We start from the raw sequence: 13,971 nt of genomic DNA, 5'->3' as shown, positions 1-13,971 counted from the left end.
TCATTCACCATCTCTGTTTTCTATGTTAAATTATGTAAAATATATTCTGTGTTGAGCTGTGTAGTTATCAAAAAAAGAATGCCCGCAGCAGAGGCATATTTTAAAGCTATACACTCTTTATTTTAAAAGAAATGGGTTGGTGTAACGGGTGGTGGTAGGACCCAGATGCAGTACACCAACAAGCTCGTTTAGTTGGTAATAACGTTTATGATAACCAACACAGAAATGGCTCAGCTTACAGACAAAGAGTTCGTTCTTCGAGCAGGAAGCCCTAGCAATGTCTCTGGGTTTCACACGAGGCGAAGAAACGAAGCTTGTACCCACAGTGGCTGGCGGGGAGGAAACCCCGTAGCTCCACGAGCCGTCTCCACGTGCAGGAACGCCGACTGGGATCGAGCAGAGGGATGGTCTGGGACAAGCAGGGGTTCGGTAACCAGGAAGTCCGTCCGCAGGTGTAACGGTACCGACAGGGATCAGGCAGGAGGATCGTCTTAGCCGAGCGAAGGAGTCTTTACCAGAAGAGCCGTCAGATCTCCGGAATGCCGAAACTGAATACGTGGTCGAGGACAAAGAGCAGGTAGGTCCGGGGGGAGTCAGGCGAGGAGAGCAGGTCAGGAACAGGCAGAGTCGGCAACGGGAGATCTGATAGAGATACGCTGGAAAGACATGCATTATGCAGAGGAACAATCTGGCAGAGAATGAGTGTGCTGGAGTGGCTTATATGCATGGTTGATTGGTGATCAGTTGCAGCTGTGTGGTGAGCAGGCTGGGGAGTTGGGCGTGGTTTGCAGGTGGAGTGAGCAGAGGGAGGTGAGTGGAAAAATACCGGCAGCAGAGGGAGGGAGAGGCAGGCAGGTATACACCATGACAGAACCCCCCTCAAGGGACGGCACCACGCCCCAAAACGGGGCCACCGAAGGCGGGAGGGAGGGGGGGGCCAGGAGGAGGGCTAGAACTCCTCGGAGATGTCCGACTCGAGCCCACCGCAGTCAGAAGAGGAATCGACCTCCGGAGGAGCAGCAGGAACCCCCTCGACGTCCCCAGAAGCCCCAGGATCAGGAGGAGGACGAGGAGCAGAACCACGCCCCAGGGCGGCACGGGAGGGCTGGTCAGGGTGCTGGCGATGAAACTCCTCCACCATCTGGCGTCCAGGATCTGCCGAGCCGGCACCACGATCTCTCCTCCGGGCCGTATCCTCCCAGTCCACCAGGTACTGCAGGCCCCTCCCACGCAGCGTGGCGAAGCAGGCGACGGACGGTGAACGCTGGGGCCCCATCGGTCGATCCGGGAGGCGGAGGCGGCTGGGAGTCAGGCTGAAGAGGGCTTTCCTGACCGGCTTGATCCGGGAGGCGTGAAAGCGATGGGGTGTATCCGCATCGAGCGAGGCAACGAGCCGAACCGCCGAGGGATTGACGATCACGGTCAACCGGAAAAGGACCCACGATTTGGGGGCCAATTTCCAGAATCCACCAAGGGGAGATCCCTGGTGGAGAGCCACACCTTCTGCCCCACCTGGTAGGAGGCAGCCCGAGCGGTGGCGGTTAGCAGCAGCAGCATAGCGACCAGTGGCCCGCAGCAAAGCAGTTCTGGCCTGCGACCAGGTTTACGGCAGCGCCGGATGAATGCCTCCACCCGACGGATACACCGTGTCCTTCTCGTGCTCGGGAAACAGAGGGGGCTGGAAGCCGTAAGCACACTGGAAAGGGGAGAGTCCTGTGGCAGAGCTGACCAAGGTGTTGTGCGCATACTCAACCCACATGAGCTGTGAGGACCAGGAGGCAGGGTGTGAGGAGGCCATACAACGGAGCGCCGTCTCCATCTCTTGATTCATCCTCTCAGCTTGGCCGTTGGACTGGGGATGGTAGCCAGAGGACAGACTGATGGATGCTCCCAGGAGGCGGCAAAACTCCCCTCCAGAATGCTGGCGTGATTGGGGGCCACGATCCGGCCACACACGGCCAGTGGGGAGTCCGATGAGTCAATACGTGGTCCAGTAACAAACAGGCAGTCTCTTTGGCAGAGGGGAGTTTCGGCAGGGGCACAAAATGTGCCATTTTACTGAATCGATCTACCACTGTCAGGATGGTGGTGTGTCCTCCTGACAGTGGCAGACCGGTAACAAAGTCCAGAGAAATATGAGACCACGGGCGATGAGGCACAGGGAGGGGTCTCAGAAGGCCGGCAGGGCTTGTGAGGGGTCTTGTTCTGGCTACAGACGGGACAAGCGTTCACAAAGTCCCTGGTGTCCTCATCCAGGGTGGACCACCAGAACCGCCCCAGAACCTCCTTGGTTCGAGCTATCCCCTCGGATGACAGGTGAGACGGGAGTTGTGGGCCCACTGCAGCACCTCCGACCGGAACCCCTGAGGGACGAACAGGCGGTCCTGTGGACATGAGCTGGGTCCCGGCTGATTCTCCAGTGCGGCTTTGATCCGCTCCTCAATCTCCCAGGTAAAGGTGGCCAGGAGACGGGATGAGGGAAGAATATTGTCCGAGTGAGGGGAGTCCTCCTCACCCACAAAAAACTGTCTTGACAAGGCATCGGGCTTGACATTCCGGGAACCATGGCGATAGGAGAGCGTGAAGTTGAAAGCTGAGCGAAGAGGCCCACCGGGCTTGGCGCGGAATTCACCCGTTTGGCTGAGCGGATGTACTCGAGATTTTTATGGTCAGTCCAGACGAGAAAGGGATCTCTGGTACCCTCCAGCCAGTGTCGCCACTCCTCCAATGCTAGCTTCACCGCTAGCAATTCTCGATTCCCAATGTCATAATTCCTTTCCGCTGGCGACAGGCGTCTGGAGAAGAAAGCACAGGGGTGTAGCTTCCCATCTTCTGCCGAGCGTTGAGAGAGCACAGCCCCCACTCCCACATCGGAGGCGTCCACCTCCACCACGAACTGCCGGTCAGGGTCGGGGACGAGTAGGATGGGAGCTGTGCTGAGCGGTCTTTTCAGATGCTGGAAAGCCTTTTTCTGCATCCGTGGGCCAGCGGAACTGGGTCTTTGAAGAGGTGAGGGCAGTGAGAGGGGCAGCAATCGTGCTGTAGCCTCGAATGAAACGTCTGTAAAAGTTAGCGAACCCCAGGAACCGCTGCAGCTGCTTGCGGGAGTCAGGTACCGGCCAGGAGGATACAGCAGACACTTTGGTGGGGTCCATTTCCATGTGGTTATGACTGATGATGTAGCCCAGGAAGGTGACAGAAGGAGTGTGAAATTCACACTTCTCAGCCTTTACAAACAGTGAGTTTTCCAAAAGGCGCTGAAGGACTCTCTGAACATGATGAATGTGCTCTTGTTCGGACTGGGAAAAAATCAAAATATCGTCAAGATAGACGAAAACAAATTTGTTTAACATGTCTCTGAGCACATCGTTGATGAGAGCCTGGAAAACAGCTGGGGCGTTAGTGAGTCCGAATGGCATCACCAGGTATTCATAGTGTCCAGTGGGAGTGTTGAACGCCGTCTTCCACTCATCCCCCTGTCGAATGCGGACCAGGTGGTAGGCGTTGCGAAGATCTAGCTTGGTGAAGATAGTGGATCCCTGTAACAGCTCGAAGGCCGAGGCGCTGAGGGGAAGGGGTGGCGATTCTTCACTGCGTGATGTCGTTCAGACCCTGTAATCGATGCACGGTCTGAGCGAACCGTCTTTCTTTCCCACGAAGAAAAACCCGGCTCCCGCAGGTGACGAGGAGGGTCGGATGATACCGGAAGCCAGGGACTCAGAGATGTAAACCTCCATGGCCTCTCTCTCCGGTGCTGAAAGCGAGTAGAGACGGCCTTTGGGAGGAACAGACCCAGGCAGGAGATCGATGGCGCAGTCATAAGGTCTGTGAGGAGGTAGAGAGGTGGCTCTGGACTTGTTGAACACCTCCCGAAAGTCGTGGTAATCAGCGGGCACACCGGAGAGGTCTGGAGAGGAGCTGGAGCTGACAGACGGTGCGGGCGTGACTCTGCGTTGAAGGCATATCTGCTGGCAGGAGGAACTCCACGAGTGGATCGATCCTGTGGCCCAGTCTATGTGTGGGTTATGGCGTCGTAGCCATGGATATCCAAGAATCAGCGGAACATTGGGGGAATCCAGGACATGAAACTGGATGGTTTCTTGATGTTCACCTGCCAGGATCATGGAGAGGGGAACGGTCTGGTGAATGACGGTTCCCAGAAGATGTCCATCTAGAGCATGGGCCGGAACGGGACGGGGAAGGGGAACCTGCTCAATCCCCAGCTGACGGGCGGTAGTTCTTTATCGATGAGGTTGACGTCGGCCCCAGAGTCAGAAGGTAGCAGTGTGGGACCCCTCTTTTACCAGAAGCTGGACGTGAAACAGCGGTCGAGGGTTGGGGACAGAGTTCTGGGATCGGCTCAGCAGGATGCCCCTCTCGACTGCTGAGCCCTCCCTTTTACCGGGCATTTGGAGACAAAATGGCCGGCCTGACCACAGTAAAGGCAGAGATGTCCCCGTCGGCGTCTCTCCCGCTCCTCCGAAGACAGCCGGGTCTGACCCACCTGCATGGGCTCTGAACCCCCTGGAGCCGAAACTGGAGTCTGACCGGGAATCACCAGAGGACCTGGCTGACGAACCGGAACACGAAGAGCCCCCTCCTCCTGGCGTCGCTCTTTTCTCCTCGCCTGAATGCGTCTATCTAGCCTCGTGGTTATCTCAATGAGACCGTCCAGGGAATGAGGCAGATCAAACGACACCAGTTCGTCTTTTATATATGGGGCTAGACCGTTGAGAAATGCGTCACACTGAGCGGCAGAGTTCCAATCGCTCTGTCGAGCTTGAGTTCTGAATTTATGGCGAAATCCGCCACCGTGCGATCTCCCTGCACAAGTTGATTCAGCAGCCCCTGTGGCATCGGGCCCACGGAGACAGGTCCAAATACCTTGAAGCTCCTCGGAAAATGCATGAAACGATGCACAGGCTGGCGTGTTTCTCTCCCACTCCGCCCGTTTCTCTACAGGCGTGTTCTCTGCCCGTGAGGTGGTTGATGGCGAAGGCGACCCGAGCCCCCTCCGTGGCGAATGTGTGAGGTTGCAGGGCGAACAGGATCGAACAGTTGGTGAGAAATGGATTGCACCCCTCCGGGTCCCCGGCATAGCGTTCTGGCGCTCCCACACGCGGTTCTGACGTCATGCTGGGGGAGGGTGTAGGAGGAGGAGGAGGAGGAGCAGGAACGGCGTGCTGTGTTAGCGATGTAGCCATCTGCTGAACCTGGTTGGCTAACAAGGTTAGCGCCCGTTCGAGCTGATGCAGACTGACGAGCCTCCGCCGCGTTGGAGGTTAGCTGAGCCTCGTGTTGCTGGAGCATGCCCTCCACGCGGGACAGGCGGGACTGCAGAGCATTGGAGTCTGCTGGGTCCATGACTGGCCAGATTGTACTGTAACGGGTGGTGGTAGGACCCAGATGCAGTACACCAACAAGCTCGTTTAGTTGGTAATAACGTTTATGATAACCAACACAGAAATGGCTCAGCTTACAGACAAAGAGTTCGTTCTTCGAGCAGGAAGCCCTAGCAATGTCTCTGGGTTTCACACGAGGCGAAGAAACGAAGCTTGTACCCACAGTGGCTGGCGGGGAGGAAACCCCGTAGCTCCACGAGCCGTCTCCACGTGCAGGAACGCCGACTGGGATCGAGCAGAGGGATGGTCTGGGACAAGCAGGGGTTCGGTAACCAGGAAGTCCGTCCGCAGGTGTAACGGTACCGACAGGGATCAGGCAGGAGGATCGTCTTAGCCGAGCGAAGGAGTCTTTACCAGAAGAGCCGTCAGATCTCCGGAATGCCGAAACTGAATACGTGGTCGAGGACAAAGAGCAGGTAGGTCCGGGGGGAGTCAGGCGAGGAGAGCAGGTCAGGAACAGGCAGAGTCGGCAACGGGAGATCTGATAGAGATACGCTGGAAAGACATGCATTATGCAGAGGAACAATCTGGCAGAGAATGAGTGTGCTGGAGTGGCTTATATGCATGGTTGATTGGTGATCAGTTGCAGCTGTGTGGTGAGCAGGCTGGGGAGTTGGGCGTGGTTTGCAGGTGGAGTGAGCAGAGGGAGGGTGAGTGGAAAAATACCGGCAGCAGAGGAGGGGGAGAGGGCAGGCAGGTATACACCATGACAGGTTGGCATATTTATCCCTCTATCTTCAGATAAATGTTACCTAAAGCAAGGGAATCTGTTGCCAAACAAAACCATAGACCTGCCAGGAGAGACACAGTCTATCACCGTGTCCCCCCCAAAAGGATTGTAATTTATGTATATATCCATTTTGTTGTTTTTGGACTTTCAGTTGTTAATATATAATGTATGTATTTATTTTTTATGTCAGTGCTTATCAGTTTAGAGCAGTGGCGAGGATGCAGAATCAGAGCCATGTGAAACAAATCACAGCCGCTGGCAAAGCAGAAAAGTATTCTCTGTGGTGTCACTATATTCCCTAGATGTGGACTCATATATAATACACGACTTACTGTACACATAACATTGGATCAAACGAAATCGTCCTCCTCGTGTTTTACCGTTCTCATGTCAGTTTTCTACTCTGTCACAACTTCCTCTAAACCACTTTGTTTTGATTCTCTCTCCTCAGCCATAGACTGTGTCATGTCAGAGTGGACCGAGTGGTCAGAGTGCAACAAGTCCTGTGGGAAGGGTCATACCATCCGGACGCGCATGGTGAAGCTGGAGCCACAGTTTGGAGGAGACCCGTGTCCTGAAACCATCCAGAGGAAGAAGTGTAAGATCAGGAAGTGCAACCGAGGACAAGCAAACAGTGACGAGAAGAAACGACGCAAGGAACAGCGTGAGAAGAGGAGAAGCAAACAGGGCAGAGCTGAGGTCGCCTCAGAGCATCCGGGTCAGTATTCACCCTCATCACATTAAAGGGACAGACTTTCTGAAGTGGGGTTGTGTGAGATATTTAAGATAGGATGGGGTAGACTTTATTCTCCTAGTGGTAAATTTGCCTTCAGCGTGTGCATTGTGAACAGAGTAAAAACAATAATACATACACCCGAACACAGTAAAACACAACCACAAAAAGAACAATTACATACAGTCATCACTTGCACATGCCCATCATGAAAAATGTGCACATATTCCAACAACACTGCGCTCAACAGAAAAATAAGAAAAAAGACCTAACACATTTGATCATGGGTGGCGTTGAGGGCTTTCATGGACAGTAGGACAAGGAAGTTTTTGAAGCAGTTGTGTCTGTTTAGGGGGACTCTGCACCGTCTGCCAAAGGGGAGGAGCTTATTTTTGATACGCCTCCGGTGACATGGAAGCTGAGCTGCTTCTGCTGTGGACAGAGTCACCAAGAAAACGTATTTTAGCCAACTAAAAAGGTCCCATCTAAATCAAAATCAGATTATGTGTATGCTATTTTGAGAGTATTTTCACTACTTGACCTTGATGTCAGGCAGGGAATTTCCACTGAAAAATGACGCAATTTTCTTACTTTCTTCAAAGCCAGACTTCATCAGAAAAACTGTGATTTTATATCGCTGAACCCAGGAGCATCTGGTCTGCCTCTGCCTCAAACAGTTATTTTGTTTATGTTATTGTGTGACTTTGGTGTTTTAAAGGGTTAGTTCAGATTCAGTTAAGTCACATAATAACACAAACTCACTGATTGAGAGCAGCAGCTCTCATGTTCAGCAAGCTAAAACGACTGTTTTCGTCGATGGAGTTTGGTGGTTTTGACAAGAGCATAGATGGGGAACTGAAGCCATTGGTGGCTTTCCTATTCAAACGGGTTGTCAGATGGAAATGTAAAGCACTGAAAATAATCTCAGTATAGCATGCACTTAATGAACTGATACTGAATTTTTAGGTGAGATGTTTTTTAAGTGGCTAAAACACGTTTTGTTGCTCACTTCCACTTTCAGCAGTACATTGCTTAGCTTCCATGTCGGACTCTTGTCTGCTTCTTCAAACTGGGGATGTGCAGCCTGACATCTACTGAAGAAAATTCACTGAGTATAGATTATTACTCCATACAATTTCACTTCAAAAAATCTGAACTATACCTTTAAGAACTACAGCGCAACACAGATAATTAAAAAGAATAATAATCTGAAAGAAGCATAATTCTGATGGTCTCTCACATTCCCTTTGCCTTGATCTCTATCTTCAGGGTGTAAAATGAGGCCATGGTCGAGTTGGACAGAATGTACCAAGCTGTGCGGTGGAGGAATTCAAGAACGGCTCATGACAGTGAAGCAGAGGTTTAAGACTGCGCAGCTGTCCAGCTGCAAAGACAGAAAGGAGATCAGGGCTTGTAATGTGCACCCCTGCTAGGGAGGAGGAGGGGAACGGGGTGGTGTGGAAGGGAGGGAGGGTACAGTGGAGCTGGGAACAGGGCAGGGCATGGCACACTGTCGCTCTATGATCCAATGCACTCTGTTTAGGGCTGAAATGGCACATGCTTGAATCTGTCTTGGTTAAATCCAGAGCTCGGGTCAGTTTTCATCAAAAGAAGATGAACTTAAAGATCTCACTGGAAAACTCTGGATTCAAACTCGGCTGATTCTTCAGTGCTTTCAAACTGGCTCTTATACACAGACGATTCTTTTGCAAGATTACTGTAAACTTGTTGTGGTATAATATATCTTGGAAAAAATGATTATAAAATATAAATTGATTTAATAATAAGATAAAGAACTGTTATATCTTGTGGTATCCTTAAGTAGTACAGTATACTCCAGACTTTAAAGCACAGGTGCCCAGCCATTCCAGTGTTTTATACGCCTTCAATTGTTCAGTTGTTTCTAGGACACAAAATGCCCAGTTGGCTTTTTACCCAGCTATATTGTTGTACATGTAGATTCACCACGATTGAGATCTATATGATTTTGAGCATTATTAGAAGATTTTGTTTTTGTTTTTTTGCTGTGTAATTTTTTGATAAGAATGTGTCCCAAGATTCTTACCAAAGTCTTGTGTAGATGTTTTATAGATGTCTTCTCCTCCTTTTCTTTATCTCTGTTCCTCTAACATATTAATATTTTGGAATAATATCACCTTTACAATAAAAGTAAATGTGACAACTTGTCACCTGGATCAGTCCTTTTATTTTGGTAGGTAAAGTCTAGTGAAGGCTGTTGATGGTTTACACATTTGCTGCCACTAGATGGCAATAACTAACTTAAAAACTTTTGCCTCTCATTAGGAAACGGGTCATTCCTGAGGATGTAGTTGCTGACTTATCCCCCACCCCCACCCCCAATACCTCTCCAATGATATAGTAGCAACATTCAGAATTACAGGTGGGTATTTCATTCATTCTTCTATTGTAATTTGGTCAGTGGTGGAAGTAGTACTTAGCATTTACTTTAGTAAAAACAGCAATATCACAATGTAGAAATACTCTGTTACAAAGTAAACTTCTGCATTTAAAATCTGTCTTTAAAAAAGTATAAAACTAAACTATATATATATATATATTTATATATGCTTACTCATGCAGAGTGGTCTATTTCAGAAAAATGTAATTATATTATTATATGCATCCCTTGAAGGTTGCAGCTGGTGAAAGTGGCACTAATTTTAATTACCTTATATACTGCTTTATAGCTTAATCTTTAATTATTTTATTGAGTGACTAAATTTAAGTAATAAATGTAGTGTGGAGTTAAGTGTCCATTATTTCCCTTTGAAAAATACTGGAGTATAAGTATAAAGTATTGGTAACACAAAGTGCAGTAAAAAATAGTGAAAAACAAATATAACAAATATTTTTTGTTTATTAAAAAAGGTCCCAGGGGGTTTGTGCCTAGCCTTGAGGATGCAAAATTGTTATTTTCCACCACTGAATTTAGTATACAGATAATGCTTGAAAACTGTCTGAAACTGATAAGGATAATATGAAGCACTTTATAATTCATGCAGTAGTATTAGTACTTCTAGTGAAAGGCGGTAGAGCGAGAAAATAATTTGACAGTTATGTCTGTCTTGTAAGAAACTGAGGGGCTTACAAAGGTCTTTTATCACTCTGTAGAGAGGGTGTTCTCTCTTTAAAGTGTGTTGTGTATGTAATCTGCATGTGCTGGCTGATATCCACCCCACCCTCCCCACCCTCCCTACTCTCTGGTGTAGGTGGGGGGAGGGGATAGTGTGAGGCTTTCCTCACTGTGGGGACAGGGGTGAAAAATTCAATACACACATCACAATGCCATTCCTGTTTCCATGCCAACACAACTACACATGGGGAAGGCCTACACACTTCTCAAGCGTTGGAAGCATGGAAGGGGAATTATTATGGTCGTGATTGAGCTGTTAAAACAGAGACTGCTATGGAGTCTGTGACGTGTGCATGGTTTAAAAAAAAAAAGAAAAGAGAAAGCGATGGACAAAGGATGCGTGTTTGTTTATCTTTCTGTGTGATCTGGATGGAAACCCCTCTAGACTCCATCCAGTCTAGTGCAGTGCAGGCTGTTGGTTATTCTGAGCTCAGACTCAGACTGGAAATCTACTCAAAGCTGCAGTTATACCAGTAGACCTTTCACGTCTCTGTTGTGATGAGTTTCCTCTGTTTGTGGACTCATTATGAATATTTGTATTCAGGGGGCAGGCCACGCTGGTGACATGAAAACTGAACTCTCCAACCTCTTCCTCATTTAGCCTGTTTCTCACTGAGCTTCAAATGTTTTAATTAGTGTGGAGAAAATTTAGGTCCATGATGTGACGATAGAAGGGCTTTGTCACATAAGTTAGATAGCATCCTTTAGCATCACTCATCTGAAACATCACCTTTTTGATAGACTAGTTTAAATTTTGTGAGGCAAGAGCAAGTTCTATGTACTGTTACTGCAACACCGTATCCTTATTTCAACACTGATGGAAGCAGTGTGCTGTGGGTTTGTGCATAAGAGGTTAATTTACAGTATTTATGGATTATCAGTCATGCTCTGTGAGCTTAATACTAACTTCTGCATTCTAACATGCTGGTAACATGCTGATGTTTGGCAGGCATATGCTTACTATGGTTTCATGCTAAAATTTGCGAAGCAGCAGATGTCATTAGTTTTGCACAGGTTGGCTATATTTGGTCATAAACCAAAGCATTGGACAGAATCCCCAACATAAGATGGATAGCTGAAAAATTGTAAATAAAAAATATGATATGGAGCAAATAACCTGTAGATAAGAGGTCAAGCTGAAAGACATTGAGAGAAAAGGGAGAAGTGGATAATATTTACAGGTCAATGACAAAAAAAAGAGAAAGAACCGCTGAAGAAGTCAAATGTATTATTATTATTATTATTATTATTATTATTATTATTATTATTATTATTATTATTTTGGAGGGAAAAGCTATACAAATATATAGTGTATTTTCAAATACTGTGTTCTAAACACACAATTTGGCATGTCCCAAAAACACCTCAAAACAGCATAAAATAGTGTGCTGAGACACGCCATAGCATTAAAACGTGCAAATATGGCCAAGAACACCATAATATAGCATATAAAAAAACTAACTGAAAAAGCAAGGTTATAGAATGGCAAAAATGTCAAAATTTGACATGTCCCAAAAACAGCTAAAATGCTCTCAAAACAGCATAAAATATCGTGCTCAGATACGCCCTAGCCTTAAAATGTATAAAAATGGCCAAAAACAACTTTAAAAAACATGTCGAAAAATTGACTAAGAGAGCAAGGCTATAGTATGCCAAAAATGTAAAACTGGACATGTCCCAAAAACAACTAAAAAGCTCTCAAAACAGCAAAAAAAATAGCGTGCTGAGATACGCCCTAGCATTAAAACTTTTAAAAATGGCCAAAAACACCATAATATAGCATGTCCAAAAAATGACCCAAAGAGCAAGGCTATAGTATGGCAAAAATGTCAAAATTGGTCATGTCCAAAAAACCACTAAAAAGACCTCAAAACAGCAAAAAAAATTGCGTGCTGAGATACGCCCTAGCATTAAAACGTATAAAAATGGCCAAAAACAACATAATATAGCATATCCAAAAAATGACCGAAATAGCAAGGCTATAGTATGGCAAAAATGTCAAAATTGGACATGTTCCAAAAACAGCTAAAAAGCCCTCAAAACAGCGTAAATTAACGTGCTGAGTCACGCCCTAGCATTAAAACGTATAAAAATGGCCAAAAACAACATAATATAGCATGTTGAAAAACTAACCAAAAAAGCAAGGCTATAGTATGGCAAAAATGTCAAAATTTGACATGTCCCAAAAACAGCTAAAAAGACCTCAAAACAGCATAAAATAGCGTGCTGAGATACGCCCTAGCATTAAAACATATAAAAATGGCCAAAAACAACTTAAAAAATCACGTCGAAAAATTGACCGAAAGAGCAAGTCTATAGTATGGCAAAAATATCAAAATTGGACATGTTCCAAAAACAGCTAAAAAGCCCTCAAAACAGCGTACATTAACGTGCTGAGTCACGACCAAGCATTAAAACGTATAAAAATGGCCAAAAACAACATAATATAGCATGTCCAAAAATTGACCAAAAGAGCAAGGCTATAGTATGGCAAAAATGTCAAAATTTGACTTGTCCAGAAAACAGCTAAAAAGACCTCAAAACAGCATAAAATAGCGTGCTGAGACATGCCCTAGCATTAAAACGTATAAAAATGGCCAAAAACAACTTAAAAAAGCATGTCGAAAAATTGACCGAAAGAGCAAGGCAAAAATGTCAAAATTTGACATGTCCCAAAAACAGCTAAAAAGACCTCAAAACAGCATAAAATAGCGTGCTCAGACACGCCCTAGCATTAAAACGTATAAAAATGGCCAAAAACAACTTAAAAAAGCATGTCGAAAAACTGACCGAAAGAGCAAGGCTATAGTATGGCAAAAATGTCAAAATTTGACATGTCCCAAAAACAGCTAAAAAGACCTCAAAACAGCATAAAATAGCCTGCTGAGATACGCCCTAGCATTAAAAATTATAAAAATGGCCAAAAACGACTTAAAAAAGCATGTCGAAAAATTGACTGAAAGAGCAAGGCTATAGCATGGCAAAAATGTCAAAATTTGGCATGTCCCAAAAACAACTAAAAAGCTCTCAAAACAGCAAAAAAATAGCGTGCTGAGATACGCCCTAGCATTAAAACTTTTAAAAATGGCCAAAAACACCATAATACAGCATGTCCAAAAAATGATCCAAAGAGCAAGGCTATAGTATGGCAAAAATGTCAAAATTGGACATGTCACAAAAACACTTAAAAAGCTCTCAAGACAGCAAAAAAATAGCGTGCTGAGATACGCCCAAGCATTAAAACGTATAAAAATGGCCAAAAACACCATAATATAACATGTTCAAAAAATGACCCAAAGAGCAAAGCTATAGTATGGCAAAAATGTCAGAATTGGACATGTCCCAAAAACTGCTAAAAAGCCCTCAAAACAGCATGAAATAGTGTGTTGAGACATGCCCTAGCATTAAAAGGTATCAAAACGGCCAAAAAGAACATAATATAGCATGTCCAAAAAATGACCCAAAGAGCAAGGCTATAGTATGGCAAAAATATCAAAATTGGACATGTTCCAAAAACAGCTAAAAAGCCCTCAAAACAGCGTAAATTAACGTGCTGAGTCACAACCTAGCATTAAAACGCATAAAAATGGCCAAAAACAACATAATATAGCATGTTGAAAAACTAACCGAGAAAGCAAGGCTATAGTATGGCAAAAATGTCAAAATTTGACATGTCCCAAAAACAGCTAAAAAGACCTCAAAACAGCATAAAATAACGTGCTGAGACACGCCCTAGCATTAAAACGTGCAAATATGGCCCAAAACACCATAATATAGCATGTGGAAAAAATAACTGAAAAAGCAAGACTATAGTATGGCAAAAATGTCAATATTGGTCATGTCCCAAAAACAGCTAAAAAGCCCTCAAAACAGCGCAAATTAACGTGCTGAGTCACGACCAAGCATTAAAACGTATAAAAATGGCCAAAAACAACATAATATAGCATGTCGA

The 13,971-nt window shown here is 46.1% G+C and overlaps 1 protein-coding gene across 2 annotated transcripts in view; it reads left to right on the top strand.

Moving 5' to 3' along the window:
• The window catches only part of spon1a (spondin 1a), a 151,798-nt gene extending 142,746 nt beyond the window's left edge, over positions 1-9,052 (top strand). For both annotated transcript variants that reach the window (XM_088078728.1, XM_042489072.2), the window contains 2 exons: positions 6,584-6,850; positions 8,135-9,052. In XM_088078728.1, the coding sequence (XP_087934854.1) occupies positions 6,584-6,850; positions 8,135-8,298 (431 nt within the window). In that variant the 3' untranslated portion in view covers positions 8,299-9,052. The remainder of the gene's footprint in view (positions 1-6,583; positions 6,851-8,134) is intronic.
• Positions 9,053-13,971: the final 4,919 nt, after the last annotated feature.

The sequence above is a fragment of the Plectropomus leopardus genome, chromosome 1 (assembly GCF_026936395.1).
Source record: "Plectropomus leopardus strain MGB_pleo_1.0 chromosome 1, ASM2693639v1, whole genome shotgun sequence".
Classification (NCBI taxonomy): domain Eukaryota; kingdom Metazoa; phylum Chordata; class Actinopteri; order Perciformes; family Serranidae; genus Plectropomus; species Plectropomus leopardus.
The sequence above is the reverse complement of the archived record's forward strand: the minus strand, read 5'-3'. Positions and strand labels throughout refer to the sequence as shown.